The 27580-nt window shown below is 48.9% G+C and overlaps 1 protein-coding gene across 2 annotated transcripts in view; it reads right to left on the reverse strand.

Moving 5' to 3' along the window:
• The window catches only part of TOX2 (TOX high mobility group box family member 2), a 151868-nt gene that overhangs the window by 632 nt on the left and 123656 nt on the right, over positions 1-27580 (reverse strand). For both annotated transcript variants that reach the window (XM_055437585.2, XM_055437588.2), the window contains exons 4-8: positions 7210-7452; positions 4778-5005; positions 4219-4299; positions 2786-3181; positions 1973-2100 (exon numbers count right to left, since the gene is read on the reverse strand). In XM_055437585.2, the coding sequence (XP_055293560.2) occupies positions 1973-2100; positions 2786-3181; positions 4219-4299; positions 4778-5005; positions 7210-7452 (1076 nt within the window). The remainder of the gene's footprint in view (positions 1-1972; positions 2101-2785; positions 3182-4218; positions 4300-4777; positions 5006-7209; positions 7453-27580) is intronic.

Genomic DNA, 27580 nt, shown 5'->3' on the forward strand with positions numbered 1-27580 from the left:
AGTTGGGATCAAATCTCCATGCTTCCACTACAGGAGCTCTGGTTCAATCCCTGGTTGGGGAACACAGAATTCTGCATGCCACGCGGTGCGGCCAAAAAATAATAAAAAATTCATTTATTTTAAAAAATGGGACCAAATCTGTGCTGTGATTGGAGCCCAGAGCTCCCGTGAGATCAGGGCAAAACCAGAGAGAATAGCACTGGAACATGTATATTACCATATGGAAAACAGATGACCAGTGCAAGTTGGATGCATGAAGCAGGGCACCCAAATCCAGTGATCTGGGACAACCCAGAGGAATGGTGGGAGGAGGGAGGTGGGGGGAGTTCAGGATGGAGGGGACACGTGTATCTGTGGCCGATTGATCTTGATGTATGGCAAAAACCATCACAATATTGTGAAGTAATTATTCTCCAATTAAAATTAATTAATTAATTAAAAAATAAAAGCCAGTCTCTGGCTGAGGCCACGCCCTCACTAGGCTCCTCCCTGCCGCGGCGGCTGCCCTACCCCCACTACTGGTTCAGTTCAGTCCAGTCCCTCAGTCGTGTCCGACTCTCCGCGACCCCATGAATCACAGCACGCCAGGCCTCCCTGTCCATCACCAACTCCCGGAGTTCACTCAAACTCAAGTCCACAGAGTCGGTGATGCCATCCAGCCATCTCATTCTCTGTCGTCCCCTTCTCCTCCCGCCCCCAACCTTTCCTAGCATCAGAGTCTTTTCCAGTGAGTCAACTCGTCGCATGAGGTGGCCAAAGTATTGCAGTTTCAGCTTTAGCATCATTCCTTCCAATGAACACCCAGGATACAGGGCACCAAATTCCTGCTTCAGGTTCTGCTCCTAGGGAAGCTGACCAAAGACCGACGTTCTAGCAATGAATGTCAGGCGGAAGCACTTGTGAAAAAAGAAAACAGGGTGGAGACATCCCTGGTGGTCCAGGGGTGAAGAATCCACCTGGCAGGCTCCATCCCTGCTCCAGGAAGATTCCAGGAGGCATGGGGCAACTAAGCTCCTGCGCCACAACTACTGAGCCCGAGCTCTAGAGCCCGGTGAGCCACAGCAAAGACCCAGTGCAGCCAAAAATAAATAAATCTGCGCGTGGAATCCTCCAGGCAAGAATAACTGGAGCGGGTGGCCGTGCCCTTCTTCGGGGGATTTTCCTGACCCAGGGTCGAATCTGGGTCTCCTGCACTGCAGGAAGATTCTTTACCATCTGAGCCACCAGGGAAGACTAAATAAATACATAAATTTCAAAAAAAAAAAAAAAAAAAAGGAAAAGAAAAATAACAGGATGGAAGGAAAAACAGCAGGAGAGAAGACGGGCCTCAGTGTCCTCCACAGGCCCGGCCCCAGACAGCAGAGTCCCTATGGGTCCTTGCTTTGTTCTACTTCCTCTCCTGAAGACGCCGGGCACCTGGTGCCCACAAGGCCCTCCTGCAGGTGACAGTGATCTGCAGTGTGCCCCCTGCCCTTTCCTCCCTGTCGCCCCATCCTCACGCGACTCGCATCAGCAGTGCCCACTGTGGGCAGGGGTGGGGGGGTGAGGGCCCACCTGCAGGTGACAGTGATCTGCAGTGTCCCCCCACCATGGGCGGGGGGGTGAGGGCCCTCCTGCAGGTGACAGTGATCTGCAGTGTGCCCCCCTGCCCTTGCCTCCCTGTCGCCCCATCCTCGCGCTGCTCGCATCAGCAGTGCCCACCGTGGGCAGGGGTGGGGGGTGAGGGCCCTCCTGCAGGTGACAGTGATCTGCAGTGTCCCCCCACCATGGGCGGGGGGGTGAGGGCCCTCCTGCAGGTGACAGTGATCTGCAGTGTGCCCCCCTGCCCTTGCCTCCCTGTCGCCCCATCTTCGCGCTGCTCGCATCAGCAGTGCCCACCGTGGGCAGGGGTGGGGGGTGAGGGCCCTCCTGCAGGTGACAGTGATCTGCAGTGCCCCCCTACCGTGGGCAGGGGCAGGGGGTGAGGGCCCACCTGCAGGCGCTGACGCCACACTCGGTGCTGGGGTAACTGCTGTCCCAGTCTCCGCTGCTCGCGGGGTTGGACGGGCCAGGGGAGCGGGATCCGGAACCGCTGGGGAACTCAGAGATGTGAGGGAAGTCCTGCCGAGGGGGGAAGAGAAGGCGGTAAGCAAAGGCGAGCCACAGGGGTGCCTCTCAGGCAGCAAGGAGGGGATGGGGCTGTTCGCAGAGACGCTTCCCCGGCTTTAAGAAATTTCTGCTCTGCCCGCCTGCCTGGATCACTTCTTTCTTTTCCCTGGTACAGCACCTTCTGGAAAATCCAGTCCTAGTCTTAGCTGCAAGGGTGGGGTGCTGGTGGTGAAGGACTTTCCTTCCCTGGACCTCCATTTCCCACTCTGTAAAATGGACTTACTGGACTGAGTGACCTCCCGGGGTCAAGCAGGCCTTGTAATTCCAGTGTCTGTGGAGCAATTAGCAAGGGTCAGGCTTCAAAGGCTTTGGGGAGAGCCAGGAGCTAAGGCTCAGTGGCCTCAGCCTCTCCGGCCAGAGAGCAGGAATGGACAGAAGCTGAGAGAGGAAGGCCTGGGATACCCTAGGAATCGGAAGAAGCTGCCTGGCAACCTGCCAGCTGTTCTCTGCAGCCAGTGCATCTCAGGCGAGGCGTACTCATCCCATTTCACAGATGTGGTCACTGAGGCTCAGAGTGGTAAAGTGCCAAGGCTGAGGTTTCACAGGCTGTGAGTGGCAGGGCCAGAATTTGGAATCCCAAGCTTCCCTTTCTGCAAGGGGGTCCCCCAGGGGCGCATTCTCACTGGGTCCTGCTTACCTGTGGCCCTGGAGGTGAGGGGCTCACGGCCAGCTGCACCTGGAGTGCCATGGGAGCGGGCAGAACGGGAGGCTGGGGGGCTGGGGACATGCTGACAGGTGGGCTGAGGAGGGTGCCCTGGGCGTGGGGTGGCAGCGGTAGCTGCTGGTGCAAGGGTGTGCTGAGAGGGAAAGAGGGCGGTGGCGGCGGGGAGGCGCTGAGGCTGGGCAGCAGCGACTTGGAGCCCAGCGTCCGGGCGAGGCTGGCGGGGGAGGCCCCGCTGCGGAAGGCCTGCAGGTCAGACGGGGTCAGGAAGGAGGCCAGGCCCGGCATGGCGTACATGGGCTGCTTGGCGGGGAGCATCTTGGCCGGCGGGTTCGCCTGAGCGCTCTTGGTCTCACCCTGGTCAGAGGAGCTCTGGAAGGCAACAGACACCAATCTGGATAAGCCGGAACCAACGTGAAAAAGCCGGAACTTGGGCCACGAGACCCACGTGGTTTTGTAACCCACTGGCTGGCTCTCGCACTTCTTGGAGGAGAGCAGGGGGCTCACCAGAGATCACTCAGGACCCACCACCCTTGGCTCTGACCATCCAACCACCCCGTATTTTAATCCCTGGGGGTTCCCCTGCCCACGGGCGAACCCATGCTTCTCAGCTTGGCCCGAGGCACGAGCACCGCCCAGCTGGGTTATCCTCTCCGTGGGCTTCTCCCAGCCTCTGTGCCTTTGCATGGGCTGTTCCCTTGATTTGGGACACCCTCTTTGCTTGACCCTTTCTGGCCCAATTCAGAAACCATGTCCTCTGTAGCAGCTGCCAGATCACCTCCCTCCCGGGCTTGAACCATGCAACCACCCCCATGCGGAGCCTCCTGTGATATTGGTGTTGACAGAGAAGGCTGAGCGTAGGACAGGAGTAGAGGCCAGTTTTGAAGACGAGCAAAACCAGGTTTGAATCCTAGTACAGCCAGTTAACAGACTGGATCCTTCCAGGCAAGTTGCTCAACTCCTCTGTGTACTGGGTTCTTGTTGGAAGAATCATGTGAAAAGAGATGCGTGTAAAGTACGCAGCATGAGCTGGCACACAGGAGGGACCCTGGAGGAGGGACCGCGTGCGTGTGTGCTAAGTTGTTCAGTTGCGTCCGACTCTGTGAGACTCTATGGACTATAGCTCTCCAGGTTCCTCTGTCCATGGGGATTCTCCAGGCAAGAATACTGGAATGGGGTGCCATGCCCTCCTCCAGGGGATCTTCCCCACCCAGGGACTGAACCCAGGTCTCTTATATCTCCTGCATTGGCAGGTGGGTTCTTTACCACTAGTGCCACCTGGGAAGCCTGGAGAAGGGACCACATTGGTCTTATCCATCCCTTTCAAGACCTGTGGTGTTGATTGTTCCCATGGACTTTGGTTCTTGCTCTATTCCTCAAGGACTGGGCTTAGGGATCCCAGATGTTACCTTGGAAACAAGGCTGGCCCTGTAGGCTGCCAGAGCCTTCAGATACTCCTTCTTCGCTGCTTCAGTCTTCCTCTTGTAGGCCTGAAAGATCCAAGAAGTGGGCGATATCGGGGAGAGGTTAGGTGCCCTGAGCTCACAGGGCTGGTAACTGGTGCTAACCTCTGAGCTAGGTCTGCTTCTATTCCCCCTGCAGGCCCTTGAGCAGAAGCCACAGGCTTATGGCCAGTGGGTAGGAAAGCTGTGAGCTGGACCCCAGACTTTCAGAGTTGGAGGCACACGATGGATGGAGATGATTGTTCCCATTTAACAGATGAGGCAGCAGAGGTCCAGTTTCCTTCCCCACTTAACCAAGTTGCTAGTGAACACAGCTACAGAACAGCCAAATGGGGCCGGCCCTACATCCCCAGTTTACAGACGGGCAAAGTGAGCCCAGTAGAGTCCTCAGCAGAGGCTGGGCAGAGGCTAGTTCCCCTACTTCCAGAGGCTGAACCTAGTTCCAGACCTTCCAAGTCTGACTACAGAGCCTTGGGGGATGGCCCAGAAAGGGATGGGGGCTCACCTGCTTCTGCTCCTCCCCCAAGCTGTCCCACATGGAGGCCACGATTTTGGACACATCCCCGAAGGTTGCGCTGGGGTTCTGTCCCTTGATGGCGGCCTGAGTGTCTCTGAAGAAGAGTGCGTAGGCTGACACAGGTTTCTGCGGCTCATTGGGATCCTTCTTCTTCTTCTTCTTTGGGTTCTTGGCCTTTTTGCCAGGATCGGCTGAAGGTCTCTTTTCTCCCGACATCTGCCCAGGTGAGGGGAGTTAGAAAACCAAAGAAGCCCAGGACCTCCAGCTAACCGACCCAGCCTAGGCCGAGCTGGACCTTCCTTAGCTTTTCCCAGCTTGCCCAGCCCTGCTTATACATCGGCAATGCCCTGGCCATCCCCTGGGCTTGAATACACACACACACACACATAAATCACACACAAGCGAGTGTGCACACATGCCCTGGGTACGAGCCCTGGGTTTTTCATTCAGAATGATGGTAAAGTTCATTCAAAAAAACAAGAAAGAAACAAGTAACTGCCCTACAGAGCAATAAAACTATCACCTCTGGGTCTGTAGTCTTTTCTGCTGCACAGAAGTCATTTGTGTCTCCACAGGGAAAAATTAATTTGCCTTGTAATCAGACAGAAATCGCTTACCTCTTCCTCATTTTCCTCCCACCCCAAGTTAACATCTTCCTTTACAGAATGTAAAAGCCCCCATCAATAATGAGGGAGGAATCAAAAGGAAGGGATAATCTCCCAGAGATTCATCAGATAATTCTTGAACATGTTCGATGAGGCAGTGATCTGCCATTGAAAGACTGTGCAGTTATCTGTTTTTGGACTATTTCCAAGTTTTGGATATATATTTTTTTCTTAACACCTCTCCCCTCTTGTGATCACAAATAATCCCCAAAGATTATTCTTGATTGAATAAGACCGGTCTCTCCCACCACATTTCAGCTCTGCGACTTGGGGCAGGTGGCTTAGTCCCCCTGGCCCTCTTTGAAGTTGCTGGACGGGAGAGAGGTTAATGTAACTGTCACCAGGGTGACCTCACCCTGGATACCTGGCCTCTGATGCAGTCAGACTCCAGGACCTCAGTACTGTGGGCACCTGCCTTCCAGGATGGAGGGGGTGGGCACGTCCCCCACCGACTAGGACTCCCAGGCCACCCAAGGACCAGGGATTTTGGCCAAAGGCCGTGGATCCTGCCACAAAGACTGTGGCACTAATGCTCCAAGAAAATGAAGGTAATATCATAAACTGATAAGGAAACCACGGGCCAGACTCAGGTCTGTGGGTCTGAGGGTCAGTGAGGGGCAGTCTGTGGCCACATCAGTCCCGTTCTTGAGTGTTTCTCTGCAGTCACCCCCCTCTCCAAGCCTCAGTTCTGTCTGCCAAGCAGATGGGGTGTTGCGGGTGGTTTAGAGTACGTGTGCTGGAGCCAGACTACAACCACCTTGGTTTAAATCCTGGTTCTGTGACACCTGATAAGTCACTTAACCTCTCTGTGCCTCGGTTTCCCCATGTGCCAATCAGAGATAATAAAGGCACCTACCACATAGGGTTGTGATAAAGATTATATGGATTAATACCTGTCATGCCCTTAGAATAGTATCTGCCCCATGGAAGTGTTTTAGAAGGGTTTGTTAAATACAAATTAAATTAAAAGCACCTCCTGCCTGGACTACAGTAGTGACCAAGTTACCCTGAGGATGAAGCTGGACCAGGATCCAGATGCGCCCACCCCAGCCAGGAGGTCAGGGTCTCTGATGGATGCCACGATTACTGCCCCGGGCCTCTTCAGGGACACCATGGAAAGAGGTGAGAGGCCCTTATGAAGAAGAAAGGGAGGCAGGCATTGTGGGAGCAAGTCTTGATTTTGCCAGCAGCTCACTGGAAGATTCCGGGCAAACACAAGCATCCTTGGCTTTTCTGGGTCTCTGTTTCTGCTCCAGTAAAACAAGATGCTCTTTGACAGGGAGGGAGGCTTGGGGTCAGTGCAAAGAAAGGTCAGGAGCTGGACAGGTGGTGAGCTCTCATTCCCTGGCATGTTCTTGAAGAAGCAGGACAACCCCTGGTTCCAGGGATATGCGGGGGTCATGTCCCCAGTGGGGGGTTGTTTTTAATGCTCCCTCCCACAGTGATGCCCAGAGGTGCCCTCTGCTGGACCACACATCTCTGTGGTCCTCCTGAAAGGTCAGAGTGGCCACAAGATGTGGCCCTGAGGATCTTGCCAATGCCATCAATGCCACCGAAATGACCCACTGGCCATTGAGGAATAAGACATCATCATGTTTTTCCAGAATTTTCCTTCTTTTCCAACATAGGGGACAGTTATACTCTTGCAGTCTTTTCTAGAGATAGGCGATGCCCATTTCCTCGCAGGGCCTGTCCCCTGCTGATGGGAAGGCGTTCTAAGGCATCTGAAGCCTTTGCATCTCCATCCCCACGTACCTTGAAATGTGCCTCCGACTCCTCCTCCTGAGTTGAACTGGAGGGAGAGGGGGTTGCTGACTTGCTCCCTGGGGGTGACGGGGAGCTGTGGGCGATGCTGCTCCGGATGCCCATCTGAGAAATGAGCTGGGACTGGCTGAGGGCGCTCATGTGGCTGGCCAGCATCGCCGGGCGGCCCAGCAGGGGCCCTGGTCGGCCCGAGTCATAGGCTGCAGCAACCTCCGAGTGGACCATCTCCTGGATCTAAGAGAGGAGGAGATTGCGTGCTGAGTTAGAAAGGGCCAGCACATCGGCGTTGTCAGTCTCAGAGGAGGGGGTCCGCTCTGAGCTGTGGCTTCCTCAGGGACCCCTGCACGATTCAGTGCATCCCTGGGGCGGGGGGCGCCATTCTGCTGACAGTCACCCTGGACATCTAGACGGTCAGCATCTCAGCCCTTGTGAGAAAGCCCAGTTCAGCTGTGAGTAAGTCACTTGGTGATATTGGGTCTTCCCTCCTGAAACACGGTTTATCTTTGAATCTACTCCCTGCGCAGCGTAACAGCAAAGAGCAGAGATGCTGGAAGCCGCCTGCACTTTGAAATCTGGTGCTGCTTGTATGCTGGGTGACTTCGGCAAAGTTATTTAACTTTCCTGTGCCCCAGTCTCTACAGCTGAAAAATGTGGGTAATGATTAAACCTGCCTTCCAGGGCTGTTAAGGATTAAATATGCCTGGCACATGATAAGCCCTATATTGTATAAGGGTTTGTTAAATACAAAAAACAAATAAATCCCTTAAGAACGTTTGCAATTTCCCCTGCCATCATAGGTCAGTAGTTTTCTTACTATCTAGTCCCCAGGATATTTTCTAACTGGTTATTTTTGGAATATAAAGAAAACTACTGAGTTTTACATACAGGCACTTCTCGTACTAATCATATTTACGGCAATGTATTTGTTTCACCTAAAAATTATATATGTATATAGATACACATACACTGTTCAGTGAAGCATACCGATTTGCATATTCTTATAATTATTTTTATTTCCTTTAAATTTGTGGTCAAATTCTAATTTCTAATATCTAGTATCTGTGTTTTCCTTTTACTTTTTATTAGAAAAGTTCATCAGTTTTCTGTTTTATTTTGTGAGATTTTTTTTTTTCCCTCCTTAAAAAAGAATTAAATCTCAAATTTTTTTATTAGGTCTACTCTTTCTCTGCTTTCTAATTCTTTATTTTATCTTTATTCATCTCTTTATAGTATCTTTATCTAATTCTTTTATATTTATTAATCTCTTCTTCTGCTTTTGCAGATTGGTTGGTGTTGCTTCCCCCTCAATTCTGAGTCACATTTTCAATTCATTATTTTCATCCTCGATGTTTAGAAATATGTTTCATGCTATGACTTTCCCTCTGAACATGACCTTAGCTTTTCCCAGACTTCACCTCATGAGATTTACATTATTATTCTTTTTGATATACTTATTCCTAAATTTTGTTTTTAATTTCCTCTCTCATGGAAGAAGGCTTTTGAAATTTCTGAGGTTAAAATTCTTTGTTGTTTCTTTCCTGTTTGCTATTCATTTCTCATAACAAAAGGGATCAAAGAATATAATCTGTACTATTTGTACTTTTGAGAATTTATTCAGGTTTCCTTGGGGACCCAAACATGCTTATTTTTTTAACATTTTTTTTTATTGTAGTAAAACATGCATAACATGAAACTTACATTTTAACTATTTTTAAGTCTACAGTTCAGTGGCATCAAGGCCATTCACACAACCATCACCACCATCCATCCACAGAACTCTTTCCATCTGGCAAAACTAAAGCTCGGTACCCCTTCAATGCCCCTTCCCATTCCTGCTCATTCTGCTCCTGGTAAGCACCCTTCTACTTCCTGTCTCTATGAGCTCGATTATTCTAGGTACTTCACTTAAGTAGAATCATACAGTATTTGTCCTTTTGTGTCTGGCTTATTCCACTTGGAGGCTTCCCAGGTGGCTCAGTGGTAAAGAATCTGCCTGTCAGGCAGGAGATATGGGTTCAATCCCTGGGTCGGGAAGATTTCCTGGAGAAGGAAACAGCAATCCACTTCAGTATTCTTGCCTGGCAAATCCCATAGAGGAGCCTAGGGAGCTACAGTCTATGGGGTTGCAAAGAGTTGGACACGATTTAGCAACTAAACAACAACAATATTCCACTTAGCATAATGTTTTCAAGGTTCATTCATGTTCTCCCATGTGTCAAAATTTCCTCCCTTTTAAAGACTGAATACTAATTCCCTTGTATGAATATACTGGACTTCCCAGGTGACTCAGTGGGTAAAAAATCCACCACAGGAGACACAGGTTCAATCCCTGGGTTGGGAAGAGCCCCTAGAGGGGGCATGGCACCCCACTCCAGTACTCCTGCCTGGAGAATCCCATGGACAGAGGAGCCTTAAGGGCTACAGTCCATAGGGTGGCAAAGAGTTGGACATGACTGAAGTGACTGAGCACACACACATGCATGAATATACTACATCTTGTTTATCCAGTCATTCATCATCCATTTGGGTTGTCTCCACTTACTGTAAATGATGCTGCTATGAGCACTGTGGTACACATACCTGTTTGAGTCCCTGCTTTCTTTTTTAAAATTTCTATTGGAGTATAGTTGCTTTACAGTGATGTGTCAGTTTCTGTTGCGGAGCAGACTGAGATCAGTTGTACGTACACATGTATAATACAGCCACTCTTTTAAAGATTCCCTTCCCATTTAGGTCACCACAGAGCACTGAGCAGAGTTCCCTGGGTTACACAGCAGGTTCTCATGAGCCATCTATTTCATACATAGCAGTGATATATGTCAATCCCAATCTCCAAATTCTTCCCACCCCCCGAAGATGTTTAAATTTTGGGTACATTTCACAGTATTTGGAGCTGTGTTTGCAGATTAACAGCGTAACATTTCTCTGTCCTTGTCAGTGATGATTATTTTGATTCCTTTGGTTTGTCTAAAGTGAAAGTAAAAGTCGCTCAGTCGTGTCCGACTATTTGTGACCCCATGGATTATGCAGTCCATGGAATTCTCCAGGCCAGAATACTGGAGTGGGTAGCCTTTCCCTTCTCCAGGGGATCTTCCCAACCCAGGGCTTGAACTCAGGTCTTCCGCAGTGCAGGAGGGTTCTTTACCAGTTGAGCCACAAGGGAAGGCCAAGAATACTAGAGTGGGTAGCCTATCCATTGTCCAGTGGATCTTCCCAGCCCAGGAATCAAACTGGGGTCTCCTCCGTTGCAGGCGGATTCTTTACCAACTGAGCTATTAGGGAAGCCCCTTCGTTTGTCTAAGTTGCCAATAACTTTTCTGCTTCCATCAAAATCTTTCTTTGAAGCTTTTGTTTTGGGAACCTGATATTTGTTTTTACATCTTACAATGTTGTTCAGCCACAGAAAAGACGGAAACCCTGCCTTCTGTGGCTGTGTGGCCAGTCCTTGAGGGCACTATGCTGAGTGAGATGAGCAAGACAGAGAAAGACAGATCCTTTGTGTTCTCATTCATACGTGGCTGGCGCGGTTGGTAAAGAACCTGCCTGCCAGTGCGGGTAGACGTAAGAGATATGGGTTCAAGCCCTGGGTTAGGAAGATCCCCTGGAGTAGAAAATGGCAACCCACTCTAGTATTCTTGTCTGAAAAGTTCCATGGACAGAGGAGCCTGGCAGGTTACAATCCGTGGGGTCACAAAGAGTCAGACACCACGGAGAGATTAAGCGCGCACACACACACACAAATAAGAACGGTGGTTTCCAGGGGGTTGGGGGAAATGGGTGAAGGTTTTCAAAAGTTACAATTTCTAGCTATATAATGAATAAATTCTGGGGACCTCATGTACAGTATGGTGATTATAATTAGCAATACTTTATTATATAGTTAAAAGCTGTTAAAAGACTAGATCCTAAAAGTTATCACCCCCCCCCCCCACACACACACACACTTATTGTGGTAATTATTTCACATTCCCTGGTGGCTCAATTGGTAACGAATCCGCCTGCAATGTGGAAGACCTGGGTTCGATCCCTGGGTTGGGAAGATCCCCTGGAGAAGGGAAAGGCAAGAATTCCATGAGCTGTATAGTCCATGGGGTCACAAAGAGCTGGACACGACTGAGTGACTGTCACTTCACTTCATATACATGCATCAAATCATCAAGCTGTATCCCTTAAACTTAAATATGCTAAATCTCAATAATATCTCAATAAAGCTGGAAAAAATTTTAAACACTTTTTAAAAAGAGTAGGCTTTAAAATCTATTTTCTAAGCATCTTTTCTCCATTCCAACATGTACACACTTTTCTTTCCATGAATTTTAAACAAGGGCCTGGCATTATTTCTTCAAGGGCAAATTAGCCTTGGGGCTCTGTGTTTAGGGCTTGTCGTCTGTTTCTTTCTTTTCTTCCTGGCTGCCTGCTTTAGAATTCTTCAACCAGATATTCCTGACTCAGGAATTTAATATATGACCAACACTTGATAATGGCAGACTTTGAATTTTTGCAAATTTTCTAAGTCTGAGATGCTCCCAAATTTGTTCTAATTTGCACTGCTCTGTTTACTAGAGAAGTCAGACATCTTTTCATTTGTTTCCTGGACATCTGGGTTTCTGTTTATACTACTGGTGGGGGTGTAAACTATTAAGATACACACTTTAGGAAGCAATCTGATGATACATATCCTATAATCTAGCAAATCTACACCAAGATATATACTGTAAAGAACTTTCCCACATACACAAGGACATATATATACACTGCAGTGAATTTTAAAGACTTTGAACTGGGCAAGTGAATGCCCTTTCAATGGCATCCTAGGTGTTGGCTTAGGGTCATCTGTTTCTACAGGAAGGTATACTTTTGTCTTTGACTAGGCTATGGGCTTCCCAGGTTAAGTTAGTGATAGAGAACCTGCCTGCCAATGCAGGAGACGTAAAAGAGGTGGGTTCGATCCCTGGGTGGGGAAGATCCCCTGGAGGAGGGCACAGCAACCCATTCCAGTATTCTTGCCTGGAGAATCCCACAGACAAGGAGCCTGGCAGGCCACAGTTCATAGGGTCGCAGATTCAGACACGGCTGAGTGACTGAGCATGCACACAGGCTATTTGCCATTTCACAAATTTAGTTGTGGCACATGGGATCTTTAGTTCATATAAACACTTCATTGTGGCATGTGGAATCTAGCTCCCTGACCACGGATCGAACCCAGGCCCCCTGCATTGGGAGTGTGGAGTCTAAGCCACTGGACCACCAGGAAAGTTCCCCTTGCCTTTTTTTTTTTTAAGGTGTTTTTATTTTATTTTATTTGCTTTTAGGCTATGTAGCATGTGGGATCTTAGTTCACTGACCAGGAATCAAACCGGCAACCCCTGTGTTGGAAGTGTGAAGTCTTAACTACTGGACCACCAAGGAAGTCCCTACTTCACAACTTTGTAAGCTGTACAAAAATGGTATTAGTGCTGCTGCTGCTGCTGCTAAGTCGCTTCAGTCGTGTCCAACTCTGTGCGACCCCATAGACGGCAGCCCACCAGGCTCCCCTGTCCCTCGGATTCTCCAGGCAAGAACACTGGAGTGGGTTGCCATTTCCTTCTCCAATGCATAAGTGAAAAGTGAAAGTGAAGTCACTCAGTCGTGTCCGACTCCTAACGACCCCATGGACTGTAGCCCACCAGGCTCTTCCGTCCATGGGATTTTCCAGGCAAGGGTACTGGAGGATATTAGTGCAACTTATTTTTTATCATTAATTTTTAAAAGAAATTGTGGTAAAATACACATAGGATTCACCAGTGGCTCAGCAGTAAAGAAACTATTTGCAATACAAGAGACCTGAGTTTGATCCCTGGGTTGGGAAAGATCCCTTGGAGAAGGAAGTGGCAACCCACTCCAGTATTCTCACCTGGAAAATCCCATGGACAGAGGAGCCTGGTGCGCTACAGTCCAGGGGGTCTCAGAGAGTTGGACATGATTGAGCACAGAAACCCACACATAGGATAAGATTTACCATCTTAACGGTTTTAAAGTACAGAGTTCAGTGGCATTCGGTATAGTCACATTGCTGCGTTACTGTCACTACAATCCATCTCCAGAGCTCTTTTCATCTTGCAAATCTGAGACTCTGCATCTATTAAGCCATAACTTCCTGATTCCTTCCTCCCTGAAGTCCTTGGCAACCATTATTTTACTACTCTGAAAGTTGACTAGTATTCTATGAATTTGATTACACTAGGTACCTCCTGAAGTGGAATCATACAGTTCTTTTTCTTTTGTGACTGGTTTATTTCACTTAGCACGATATGCTAATAGTCATCCATGTTGTATCATACATCAGACTTTCCTTCCTTTTAAAGGCTAAATAAAATTCCATTGTATGCATACACTGCATTTTGTTTATCCATTCATCTATTGATGGACACTTGGTTGCTTCCACATTTTGGCCATTGTGAATAATGCTGCTACGAACGTTGATGTCTAAATACCTCTTCTAGACCCTGCTATCAATTCTTTTGGATATATACCCAGAAACAGAATTGTTGGATCATACAGTGATTCTAACTTTAATTTTTGAGGAGCTGCCATATTGTTATCCTAAGGGCTTGCACCATTTTATATTCCGACCAATAGTGAACAAGTGTTCTAGTTTTTCCACCTCCTTGCCAACACTTGTTTTCTCTTTCTCTCCCTTTATTTTTTTGATAGTAACCATCCTAATGGGTGTCAGGTGAAATACAACTGACCCTTGTGCATAAAAAGGCAAAAAATGTTGTCTCGTAGAGGTACTAATTGATCTTACCATGTAGAAAAGAAGAACCTGAACATTATATTCTTGCTCTGTAGATATCAATCAGTTTTGCATTTATTAGAAAATTTATTTCAGCACTTTTGATTGCCTATATATGTACTTATTCATCAGATTCTCCTTTGAGCCGACTATAATATTTTACTGGCTTCTTCATTAATGAATAAATTAAATAAACTGATGTTTCATTTTATATTTATATGAGAGTTATAATATTACCCTTCAAAAATTACACATTACAACACAGTTTGTTATGGCATCTTTTAACTTCAGAAAAATTGGAGATAATCTGAATGTTTGCTAGTTGGGAAATGGTGGAAATTTGTGATCTGTTCACACAATGGAATTCTGTACAGAGTTCAAGCGAATGGCATGGAGGCACCTACCAATGACGATGAACTCAAAACAATACTGAGTGAAGAGTTGCAGAAGGACGCACACAGTAGAACAGCTTTACGTAGGCATTCAAGACACAAAACATCACTCTGAAGTGTTTATATAGGATCTGAATAGAGACTTTTAATTGTATCCAATTCTTCATGACCCCATGGCCTATAGCCTACCAGGCTCCTCAGTCCATGGAATTTTCCAGGCCAGAATACCGGAATGGGTAGCCATTCCCTTCTCCAGGGGATCTTCCCAACCCAGGGATGGAATATGGGTCTCCTGCATTGCAGACAGATTCTTTACCACCTGAGCCACTAGGGAAGCCCAAAATGTATTTAGAGACTTATACAAATGTAATAAAGGCCTAAAAACACCTCTGTGGTGCAAGTGTGCTGAAGTCTTTACTCTATGGATCCTGATTCCTCTCCTTCAGTAAACAACACACACAAGAATCCTTGTCTCAGGCCTAAGGCATCCTCCATCTGGTCAACTAGTCTACCCTTTCTGTGGCAGCATCTCACTGGCATTGAATCATGTTCACTTCTTTCCCATTTTTAAGTGAAAATCTCCCTTATTTCCAAGGCTCCTAAAAACTTCTGCCCCAACTTTTTCCCTGGCACAGTCAGCCTCCCCACTGTCACTGGGACCTCCCCTCGCATCAGCAGCTGGTCGTCTGGAGTGTACCCTCATCACTACCTATTCCACTTGATCCTCTCCATCTTCCTCAGTACTGTCCTCATCAGGAGGAAGAAGAGGGGAAACCTTTGTTAAGCAATTAATATGTGCCAGAAGCAGGGCTAAGCTCTCCCATCTATGGCCCATTTAATCATCAAATAAGGTGGATACTATCATCATTCCCACTAAAGCCAAGACTCAGACAGGTTCAGAGACTTGCCCATGATCACACAGTTACTGCAGGTGGAGCTAGGTTTCCCCAGACTGTTTTACTTTCTCTCTAAGCTATGACACCTTCCCCAAAGACACCCCTCAGTCCCTGAATCCAAGAACTGCTGCCTCTCCAGGCAGCCCTCTGTCCAGAGCCTGGCTCCTGGTTGCCCAACTACCTTACCAGTCTCTCCTTTCTGGTCTTTTCCAGCCCACTCCTTCAACACTGGCATTCCTCCAGCTTTATCTGACCTTCCTTCCTTTCTTCCAGGCCCCCTGGGTGAGTTGTAGCTTCTGCATGGATGCCTACAAATAGGGGGCATTCCCCAGAGAAGATTCCAAATTCCCATATCCTGCCTAAGAAAGTGTTTTGGTTAAAGCCAATTTTAGAATTTGGAAGAAAAAAAGGTGAGCTCACAGGAACAGTACACAGAAGTGGTCAGACAATGTCAATCCCTCCACACATTCTAGAATTCTCCATCAGCTCACAGGACACTTTCCCCAATCAGAATTCACCCTGGTCTGCCCAACAGGTTGGACAACCATTGCCTCTTGTCCTAATCAACTACAGCAGATGCTGTGAAGGGCCTGCCCGTCTGCCCCTGGCCTACTTTGGAGGTCCCTCCGCCCGAGTCCAAGGGTTATTGCACCGGCTGATGCTTCCTGAGTCTCCCTTCCTGAGAGTGTTCTCTGTCCAAAGAGGCTGGAAGTGCTGAGCCCAGAAGTAACCCTCAACCCCCAAAGGACAGCAGTTTGTGGATAAAACCTTGGCATCCCCCACTCAAGAGGACAATTCTGAGTTGCATTCCATACACTTCAGGGTCTGGAACAGGATTCCAGGTGGTCACAGCTCACCACCTTGCCCTTTCCTGGCTTTCTTCCCTTCCTGTCCTTGTTCCCATCTTCCTTCCCAGAACATCCTGGGATTACCTCCAAACAAACTATGTGCACCCAAACATTTGTGTTGGAGTCTGCTTTACAGGGGATCCCAAATGGGTGTCCCAAATTAAGACACCAGCCCTCCTCTTGGCTCCCAGCATGGCTTCCTCAAGCCCAGGTGCCCTGTTGGCCACCAGAGTGACCCTTCAGGAGTATAATTTGTCTCTTCCCTTCTCAGAAGCTTCCAGTAGCTCCCTCATGACCTGCTGGCACAGTCCTACCCTTGTAGGATACCCCCCACCCTCTGCACCATCTCTTTCCTCCCAACCTCTCCAGGTTCTTCCCAGAGCTTCCTGGGACATGTGGTCTTCTCCCTAGAATGGAGACTGCTTCCCCCATGGCTCATTGGTCCTTCCCTCTATATCATCATCTTCGAGACTAATCTGAAACATCACCTCTTCAGAGAAGCCTTCCCTGACCTCTCCCCCTCCTCCCTCCTTTGGCCACGACTTTTACCTGGGCCTTCCCCAAGGCTCATCCTGGTGGGGAGGGAGCATCTGCTTATGTGCAGAGATATAACGTGCTTCCCCAGCACCAAGCAGGTGGCCCAGGCCACAGCTGGTGCTTATGAGACAGCTGTTAACTAAATGAACCAAGCCTCCTGCTCATCTCATGGAAACATATGGTCACGTCCAGGAGCCACATCGGAGCCTCTCCCGGAAGGATGAAACAGAGGAAATGGTAAGGCGGTGGCACTGTGAACATGATTAGGCTCGCCTGGCTTAATAGATTCTCAGGGCTGCAGGACACAGAGGTGTTTTTCTGCAAAGCTTCATTTGCAGTCTCTATGGAGAGCGTCCCAGACGCCAAAGGCACCCGCAGCAACCACACCCGTCTCCTTCCCGCTTTCTGCTGGCTCACGGCCGCACACCCGCCCTGCTTCCTCTGAGGCAGGGCCAGGTGTCATTCAGCACGACCTCATGCTCTGCCCAGGGACTTGGAGGCTTTTTTTTCTGGAGGCGACAGTGGCTCTGCTTAATTCTCTCACTGAAACCTCTACCTCAGCTCCAAAGGGTCTGGAAACTTCTCCTTACTTCTGAGCACAATCAAACCCCAAAGAAAAATGAACAAGCCACTGACCAGCATTTTACAATCCCTTCCATAGTCTCAGAGGAGCTCTTTCCAACAGATACTAATATCTCTGCTTCATAGAGGATGGTAAGAATAGTCATAATGATACCAATACTTACTATCATAGTGAGTGAGTGCTATGTCCCAGGCACTGTGGTAGGAGCTTCATGAACAAACTTTGACATAAACCCTCCTATCATCTTCATTTTATAATAAAGATGCTGAAACCCAGAGAGGGTAAGTAACTTGACCAAGGTCACACAGCTAGGTAGTGGGAAAGTCAGAATTCTGTCTTCAAAGACTGAGATCATTTTACTGAATTCGCTGGTCTTTTTTTTTTTAATTTTATTTACTTATTTTTGGCCCTACTGGGTCACCATTGCTGTGTGCAGGCTTTTCTCTAGTTGTGGGGAGCAGGGATACTCTCTTGCTGTGGTGTGCAGGTTTCTTACTGAGGTGGCTTCTCTTGTTGCAGGGCACAGGCTCAAGGGCGCTCGGGCTTCAGTAGTTGCAGCTTGAGGGGTCTAGAGCATGGGCTCAGTAGTCGTGACACACAGGCTTAGTTTCCCTGCAGTGTACCCACAGATCTCAACACCTCTAATATGGGTGGAGGGTAATGAACCCCCTCTCAGAGGGCAGCTGTAAGGAGCCAATGAAAAGAGAGCATTGGAGAGAACCTGTCACATAGTAGGTCTTCAACCCGAGAGGTTTCCTTTCCTTCATGCCCTCATGGACTTGCTCAGGGTGTAAGCTTGAATTGGATCTCAACTGGGCTAAGAGGGCAGAAGCAATGGCAGTTGCTGGAATATAAGAGAAATATGCAAGAAGCCAAGGGGAGGCACTGATGACAATAAAAATAACAGCACAAGGCCTGGCACAGGGCTGCTGCTTCAGAGATATTTGTCAGAGTTGTTAGATCAGGAGTTGGGAAACTTCTTTTGTAAAAGGCCAGATACTAAATATTTTAGGCTCTGTGGACCAGATGCAAGTACACAATTCTGCCATTATAGCACAAAAGGCAGTCACAGACAATAAGTCAACGAATGGGCATGGCCACGTTTCAATAAAACTTTATTTATAAAAACAAGTGGAGGGCCAGGTTTGACTTACGGACATGGATTGCCAACCCCTTGAATGCTGTTAAGTAAATGGAAATGGTGATAGAAGCACTACTCTGTATTTGGCAGTTAACATGTGCCAGGCACTGACCTGACGACATTTCATTCTCACCCAGTCATGGGAGGAAGGTGTATTTATCAGGAGCATTTTACAGAGGATGAAGCTGAGGCTCAGAAAAGTGCCTGAGGTCAACAGTGGTAAGTGGCAGAGCTGGGATTTGAATTAAGGGTTGACTACAGAGAATGAGATGGCTGGATGGCATCACCGACTCTGTGGACATGAGTTTGAGTGAACTCCGGGAGTTGGTGATGGACAGGGAGGCCTGGCGTGCTGTAATTCATGGGGTCATGGAGAGTTGGACACAACTGAGCGACTGAACTGAACTGAACTGAACTGAACCCTTTGTCTTCAGGTACTACCTCACTCTCCTGCTCAGCCCTGTCCTAGAACACAGCTGCTCAGTGTGCTGCCCCAGGCCCAACCCTGCCCTGGCCACCAGCTGGGCTCTTGCTCTGTCTGACTGATATCACAGCCTCTGTTTCAAATCAGAAAGACCTGGAAGAGCGGCAGAGACCTTTGGCCATTGTCCTCTGACTCTGAGCTTCCATGGCTGTCTTGAGCCTCTTTCTCATGTCCTCGACTGGGCCTCTGCCTTCAGCTGCCCTCATCAGAACTGCCTCTGTGGTCCTTTTACTTCTCTAGTTCTCCTCCTGTTACCCATTCATTCAACAAACCTTCCCTGAGGGCTGCTATGTCTGAGATCCTGGGATAGAACCAGGGGACTAAAAACACCCCACCTGGAGTGCACAGTCTGATGGGGGAGGCAAAGATGCAGTCACACAATTTCAACCGGTGCAATAGCATGGTTGTGTAGGAGGATCTGGGGAGGGGGACAGAGAGGAGCCCCTCCAATGGCTGGAGAGCCAGCAAACCTTCCCACAAGACTCTGAGCTGCTCTTGGAGGGGAGGTCTGTCGAAGACAAGGAGAGGGTGGATGGTGTTGCCACATGTGCAAAGGTGCAGAGGCATGGAGCAGTGTGATGGGTCCACTTGACTGGCTACAGGGTACCCAGACATCTGACCAAACATTATCCTGGATGTGTCTGTGAGGGTGTCTCTGGATGAGATTAACATCTGAACCAGCAGACTGCCAGTAAGCAGCCTGCCTTCCCCAGCGTGGGTTCAATTCAGTTCAGTTCAGTCGCTCAGTCATGTCTGACTCTTTGCGACTCCATGGACTACAGCACGCAACATGGGTGGGTATCATCTAATTAACTGAAGACTCAAACAGAACAAAAAGGCTGAGTAAGCTGAATTTAGAAAAGGCAGAGGAACCAGAGATCAAATTGCCAACATCTGCTGGATCATCGAAAAAGCAAGAGAGTTCCAGAAAAACATCTACTTTTGCTTTATTGTCTACGCCAAAGCCTTTGTGTGAATCACAACAAACTGTGGAAAATTATTCAAGAGAGGGGAAGGCCAGACCACCCGACCTGCCTCCTGAGAAACCTGTATGCAGGTCAAGAAGCAACAGTTAGAACTGGACATGGAACAACAGACTGGTTCCAAATTGGGAAAGGAGTACATCAAGGCTGTATATTGTCACCCTGCTTGTTTAACTTCTATGCAGAGTACATCATGCAAAATGCCGGGATGGATGAAGCACAAGCTGGAATCAAGATTACCAGGAAAAATATCAATAACTTCAGATATGCAGAAGACACTATCCTTATCGCAGAAAGAGAAGAAGAACTAAACAGCCTCTTGATGAAAGTGAAAGAGGAGAGTGGAAAAGTTGGCTTAAAACTCAGCATTCAGAAAATGAAGATCATGGCATCTGGTCCCATCACTTCATGGCAAATAGATGGGAAAACAAAGAAAACAGTGAGAGATTTTATTTTCTTGGGCTCCAAAATTACTGCAGATGGTGACTGCAGCCATGAAATTAAAAGACACTTGCTCCTTAGAAGAAAGGCTGTGACCAACCTAGGCAGCATATTAAAAAGCAGAGACATTACTTTACCAACAAAGGTCCGTCTAGTCAAAGCTATGATTTTTCCAGGAGTCACGTATGGATGTGAGAGTTGGACTATAAAGAAAGCTGAGTGCTGAAGAATTGATGCTTTTGAACTATGGTGTTGGAGAAGACTCTTGAGAGTCCCTTGGACTGCAAGGAGATCCAACCAGTCAATCCTAAAGGAAATTAGTCCTGAATATTCATTGAAAGGACTGATGCTGAAGCTGAAACTCCGATACTTTGGCCACCTGATGCGAAGAACCGACTCTTTGGAAAAGACCCTGCTGCTGGGAAAGATTGAAGATGGAAGGAGAAGGGGACGACAGAAGATGAGATGGTTGGATGGCATCACCGACGTGATGGACTTGAGTTTGAGTAAGTTTTGGGAGTTGGTGTTGGACAGGGAAGCCTGGCGTGCTGCAGTCCACGGAGTCACAAAGAGTTGGATATTACTGAGCGACTGAACTGAACTGAACTGAAGAGGGAGCCTGCCTCCTGAGTGCTGGGACATCAGAGCCACAACGCCAACTCTCCTGGGCCTCCAGCCTGCTCACCACAGATCCCGAGAAGAGTGGAAGATGAGGATAAAGGGGTAGCAGAGGCTCGGAACTGCAGAGCCGAGATGCGGGGACTGTGCCTGCCAGATGACAGCTTCAGGCAGAAGTGGGTCAGAAGCCAGGTCTGTGCACCGACAGCCACCAGGGTGTCCTGTGATTTACAGCTAAACCACCTTCCTGGAGGAAAGCTGTCCCAGGACTCTGAGAAGCAGCAGAGACCCTGTGTGGCAGTATCCCATCGCTGTTGTAACAGATTACCACAAACGAACACGAACTCATTACTGTACAGTTCTGGAGGCCAGGATCCGTCTCACTGGGCTAAGCTCAAGGTGTGGATAGGGCTGGTATGTCTCTGTGATTGTTTTTCTTTAGGATGGATGTGGTCCTTATTCCTGGGCTCGTGGCTTTGCATCACATGGCCTTTTCTCTCTCTGCTTCCATTGTCACATCAGCTATTCTGAATGCTGGACCCTCCTGCCTGTCTCTTATAAGGACCTTTGCTTACCTCATTGGGTCCATCCAAATAATCCAGAATAATCTCCCCATCTCAAGGTTTAAACTTAATCACATCTTTTGCTGTATAAGGTAATATATTCAAAGGCTTCCAAGATTCGGACATGGCCATCTCAGGGGTGGGGTGGTGTTCTTTAGTTACCACACCCCAGAATCAGTGATGTAGAGAGTCGCAACCAAAGCTCCCCCAGATTGACATTCCCAGGGATACAGCAGTCGCTGAAGTTTCCTCAGGCTTTAAGAGTCAACTATCAGAAAACTCTTTTCTTGGCCATGCCACGCGGCATTCGGGATCTTTGTTCCCCAATCAGGGATCGAACCTGCGTTCCCTGAAGTGGAAGTACTGAGTCCTAACCACTGGACAGCTAGGAAGTCGCAGAAAGTTTTTTTTTTTTTTTTTTTAAGGAAAAAAAAAAACTCCAGCACGAGGACTTCCTTGGTGGTCCAGTGGTTAAGAATCTGTCTGCCAATGCAGGGGATACAAGTTCAATCCCTGGTGGTGGAACTAAGCTCCCACATGCTTCAGGGCAATGAAGCCTGTGAACCACAAACAACGGAGCCCACGCTCTAGCGCCTGCAAGCCGCAATAAGAGAAGTCTCTGCAATGAGAAGCCCACTCACCGCAACTAGAGAAAACCCGTGAGCTGCGATGAAGACCCAGCGCAGCCAAAAATAAATAAAGCATAAAACTCCAGCACAGAAGAGATAGGGAGCCAATAGGAAGCATTCCTCAGTGCCTGCCTCTTGCCCTGAAGCCTCATCAGTAAGCATTTCTAATAAACTTTCACGCTTGGCGGGAGATCCGTCGCACACTGACAAATTTCTCCAGAAATCTGAGATGTCTTGTTCAGAGTAATAGCTACAGTGCCCAGGTGCCCAGCTGCTATTGTAAAATCAGTAAGCATTTAATTGAAACAAACGACTATAATAATAGTACATTATCCCTGCAGGCCGAGCACCATCACAGTTTTAATTATTGAGTTAAGCGTCAGACTAATTTATCCTTGAAAGCAACAGCCCCGTTCCTGGTTACAGTGATCATCCCGCTATGAATATGAAGGCACCAGCAGGGAAGGATCTAAATGGAAAGCCATTTGTCCTCTCAGGGGCTGGTTTTGGCTTTGAAGAAAGGTTTGCAAACACAGGATGCTGAGACACTGGATGCTATTGTCCTACTGCGGGTGTGAGATTTCTGCTGGGTTGGGATTTCTCCTAGGGGGTGTGGTCCTCAGGTTTCCCCTCTCCAGGATGTAGGCTCGTACTCCTCTGCATGGAGCCTGCACTAGCACCCAGCTTCACTCTGAGTCAAGGCCTGAGTCTTAACCAAGTCATATGCTTCTGGACCCAGAGAAGAGAATGACAACCCACTTTAGTATTCCTGGGGCTTCCTGGTTCAGAGGATAAAGAGTCTGCCTACAAAGTGGGAGACCCAGGTTCGGGTCTCCCTGGGTCGGGTAGATTCCCTGGAGAAGGAAATGGGTACCCATTCAGGTATTCTTGCCTGGAACATTCCATGGACAGAGGAGCCTGGTGGGCTACAGTCCATGGGGTCGCAGAGAGTCAGACACGACTGAGTGATTAACATTTCCACTTACATTTCATGCTTCTGGAACAACCCACCACCATCACTGCCACCCACACCACTCTGGTCTCTCCCTATTGCTTTTCCTCGTTCATTCCACTCCAGCACCCGTACCTCCTACCATCTCTTGCACATTCAAGCTCAGGCCCTCCTCTAGCTCAGTGTGATGCATCCTAGTGGACCTCTGCCAATATTTGGAGATACTTTCAGTTACAAAAGGAGACCTGGGTTCAGTCCTTGGGTTGGGAAGATCTCCTGGAGAAGGGAAAGGCTACCTACTCCAGTATTCTAGCCTGGAGAATTCCAGGATCACAAAGAGTCAGACACGACTGAGTCATTTTCACTTTTTTTTCAGTTAATGACTAGGAGATGCTACTGGCTTCTAGTAGGCTGGTTGTTCAGTAGCTAACTCATGTCCAACACTTTGTGACCCAATGGACTGCAGCATGCCAGGGTTCCCTCTCTTTCACCATCTCCCAGACTTTGCTCAAACTCACATTCATTCACATTCACTGAATAGGTCAGGGATGGTGCTAAACATCCTACTAGGCATGGAACAGCCCCCCACCATGGAGAACTACCCAGCCCCATATGCCAAGAGTGCCAAGGGCGGGCAGCTTGGAAGTTAGCCATTGCCTTTGCTCGGGATGTTCCTCCCCACCTGCAGGAACACCTACCTGCCTTACTCCCTCATCTCCTTCCAGTCTTCGTTCAAACCTCCCCTTACCTGAGGCCTCCCCTGACCATCCCATCTAACATTACAACCTATCCCCACCCCCCACCCTCCTGCCTTCCCCAGCCCCTTTGGATCACTCTTGTTTGTCTTCCTTCGAAAGCACTGACCACCGGTGAACACACCACCTGACTTCTTCGTTAACTGTCTTTCTCATCGTGCTCCCCCTGCCAGGATGTACTTTCCACATGACCAGACAACTGTGTTTGGTTCACAGATGTTTGCACTGGAAGAGCACTTGCCACAGAGCAGAATGTTGGTTGAGTGAGTTATCTGCTCAGTCTCTTTTTCCTTCTCCTCCTACATCCACTCCACCTCCAGGTCAGGCAAGGCCACCTCCTCCTCATCGGCCCATCCACCCCTCTTGCCCAGGTTCAGAGCCTGGGAAAATTAACTTTATTTATTTACTTATTTGGGGGGCTGCCCTGAGTCTCTGTTGCTGCTCAAAGGCTTTCTCAAGTTGTGGCAAGCCAGAGCTACTCTCTAGTTGCCCTAGAGAGGGGGTTTAGTTGCCCCGAGGCATGTGGGATCTTCCTGGACCAGGGATCGAACCCATATCCCCTGCATTGACAGGCAGATTCCCTGGACCACTAGGGAAGTCCCTGGGATAATTAATTTTATGTGTCAACTTGACTGGGCTAACAGATGCCCAGGTTGCTGGTAAAATGTTATTTCTGGGTGTCTGTGAGGGTGTTTCCAGAAGTGATTAGCATTTGAAATCTGTCTGCTGAGTAAAAAAGAAGGCCCTCCTCAACGTAAGTGGGCATCAGACAATCCACTGAGGACACTAACAGGACAAAAAGGCAGAGGAAGGGGGAACTCCCTCTTCTTGAGCGGGGACATCCATCTTCTCCTGCCCTCAGTCACTGGGGCTCATGATTTCAGGTCTTTGGACTTGGACATTATATCATCAGCTTTCCTGGTTCTTCAGCCAGCAGACGGCCGATTATGGGACTTCTTGGCCTCCAAAACCACAAGAGCCAATTCTTATAATAAATTTCCTCTTCCATGAATCTATCTACGTCCTGTTGGTTACGTCTCCTTGGAGAACCGTGCCTGGCACATAGCTCATTTCTTTTTCCTGGACAATGAAACATCTCTTGCTGGGCTGTCCAGGGGTGTCCCCAGCAAGCATTTTTGGGATTACTCCCATGTGCCACAAGCCATGTTCTTGGTTCCTTGAGGGCAGAAACTGAGGCCTGTGATCTATCAAAGTCCCAGGGTCCAGAGGGCACTGCCTCTGAGCCACAAAACCTGGGACACAGGGAAGGCAGATACAGGCCCTGTCATTCAGGAAAGGCCATCAAATCCAGCAGAGGGACAGTTGAGCGAACCATGTGAATCCGTGATTTACTATTAATGCACTCGCCCGTTCAACAAGTGCAGTGTGTCCCCTATAACCTGGGTTCCCGGGACACAACTACCCCATCCCTTTGAATGGGCGGAGGGGGCACCACGTGGAAGCCCTGCTCATGCACAGGTGATTCTTCTAGAGCATGAATATTTTGTGCCACCAAGGAACAGCCTCAGAATGCAGATGATGCTAATCCAGCCAAACTCAGCAAGTAGTGGAGGAGTCAGCTCTACTCCCCTGGCCCACAGGCCCCACTGTCTAACTCTCGTCCTGTCTGGCCACACATCCTGACATGAAAGTGTCTCTTAGCCTTCGTGCATTTTGCTGTAACCCAGTGGTGAAGAGGTATCTTTATGCACCCTTCCATCAAGCCACCCTCCCAGTTCTCACTGAGAGTTTATGTGGTAAAAGTTTAACACGGATCTATCCACCATGCAAGAATCTGCATTAGGGATCATTACAATTCTCTAACTACAAAGCTGCAGAGGTCTTGAGAGCCGTGTTTTTTCCATAAGCTCTGTTTTTAGGATTTTGCAGCATCTCTCCTCACAGTAGAACCATCTAAGTTGATTGTGTGTGTGCATGCATGCTCAGTTGTTTCCAACTCTTGCGACTCTAGCCCACCAGGCTTCTCAGTCCATGGGATTTCCCAGATAAGAATACTGGAGTGGGTTGCCATTTCCAGGGGATCTTCCCAGACCAGGGATCGAACCAGCATCTCCTGCATTCAGGCAGACTCTGTACAGATTCTGAGACACGCAGGAAGCCCGTGTATATGGCCTAGGTAACTGCTATGTGCTCAGCTCTGTAGTGGGGATTCACAGTGACTAATACAGGTATGGTTCCTGCCCCATGGAGCTGACGGTCTTATGGAGGAGACACATTGATCAATTCCACGCCTAAATCAAGGTGCAGTCGCAACAGTGATGAGTGCTGAAAGAAAAGCCAAGGCCACAGGGATCTAGTTTGAGGCAGACTGGAAATCCAGAAAGGAATCCAGAAAGGATTCCAGAAAGCCTGGCTGGGATGGAGAGTGGGGAGGGGTGAGAAGGGCAGGGAAGGATGAGACTGAGATGCAAGAAGAGGCCAGGCTGGAGCAGGACTGGAATGCCAAGTGAGACCTTCAGACTTCATTCCATCACTGGGAGTCCAGAAAAGCAGATCAAGCGACTTGAATTTTACAAAGGCGAGCTTGGCTGCTATGTGGCAGGTGGTAGCCTCCAGGTAGAAGGTGACACAACCACCTTCACAGATTCGGGAAGATGGAAAGTAAGAGATGGCGATCAGAGACACAGAGGGAGAGAGGCAGGATTCAGGACAGGTCGTGGCAAGGGGTCAAGGATGACACTGGACAGCCAACGATGTTCCTGGGCTGGTCACGAGGGAGAAAAGGCAGGTCCCCCAGGTGGGGAAGAGCAGATAGCCGTGAGCAGGCTGAGCTCGGGCACAGCATCGAAGTGGGGTCTCCACGTGGGGATGGTCGATTACATGGTCTGATAAGAAAAAGAATTGATGCTTTTGAACTGTGGTGCTGGAGAAGACTCTTGAGAGTCCCTTGGACTGCAAGGAGATCCAACCAGTCCATTCTAAAGGAGATCAATCCTGGGTGTTCGTTGGAAGGACTGATGCTAAAGCTGAAACTCCAATACTTTGGCCATCTCATGCGACGAATTGACTCACTGGAAAAGACTCTGATGCTGGGAGGGATTGGGGGCAGGAGGAGAAGGGGACGACAGAGAATGAGATGGCTGGATGGCATCACCGACTCGATGGACATGAGTTTGAGTGAACTCCGGGAGTTGGTGATGGACAGGGAGACCTGGCGTGCTGTGATTCATGGGGTCGCGAGTCGGACACGACTGAGCGACTGAACTGAACTGAACTGAAAGCAGTGGAAACTGGCCTGGAGTCCTAGAGGTACCCAGCCACAATGGAGGATCAGGCAGGGTGTAGGGAGCAGAGAAGAGGCCTGGAAAGGAGACCGGGAGGGGCTGCTCTGAGCAGTGAAGGACCTCAGGAGCCTCACTGTCACACTGAGGAAGCAGAGGAGTAGGGGTATTTCAGGAAGAAGGGGTGGAGAGTTGATCTAACTGAGCTAAATGTCAAGTGTTGGCTTTTGCAACGCGGAGGCCACAGGGGCCCTAAACTACTACCAGGTTTCATATTCGGGGTGGGGTGGGCGGAAGCCAGAGTGAATGCGAGGGGAAGGAATACAGACAACCTGGGTCACTAACTCCTCCTGGAAGCTCTGCTGGGTGAGATGGGATAGCAGGACAGTGTCAAAGGATGACTTTCTATTTAGATGCCGCAGCGCAATCCGGGAGGGCAGGTGTTCCTGTCACAGGAACGCCCTTGCGGGGACCTTCACTGAAGAACTGATGGGGGACATCCTGGCTCTGCCACTCATGGGTC

Source organism: Moschus berezovskii, chromosome 15 (genome assembly GCF_049115385.1).
Source record: "Moschus berezovskii isolate FMDL1 chromosome 15, NW_MosBer_1.0, whole genome shotgun sequence".
Taxonomy (NCBI): domain Eukaryota; kingdom Metazoa; phylum Chordata; class Mammalia; order Artiodactyla; family Moschidae; genus Moschus; species Moschus berezovskii.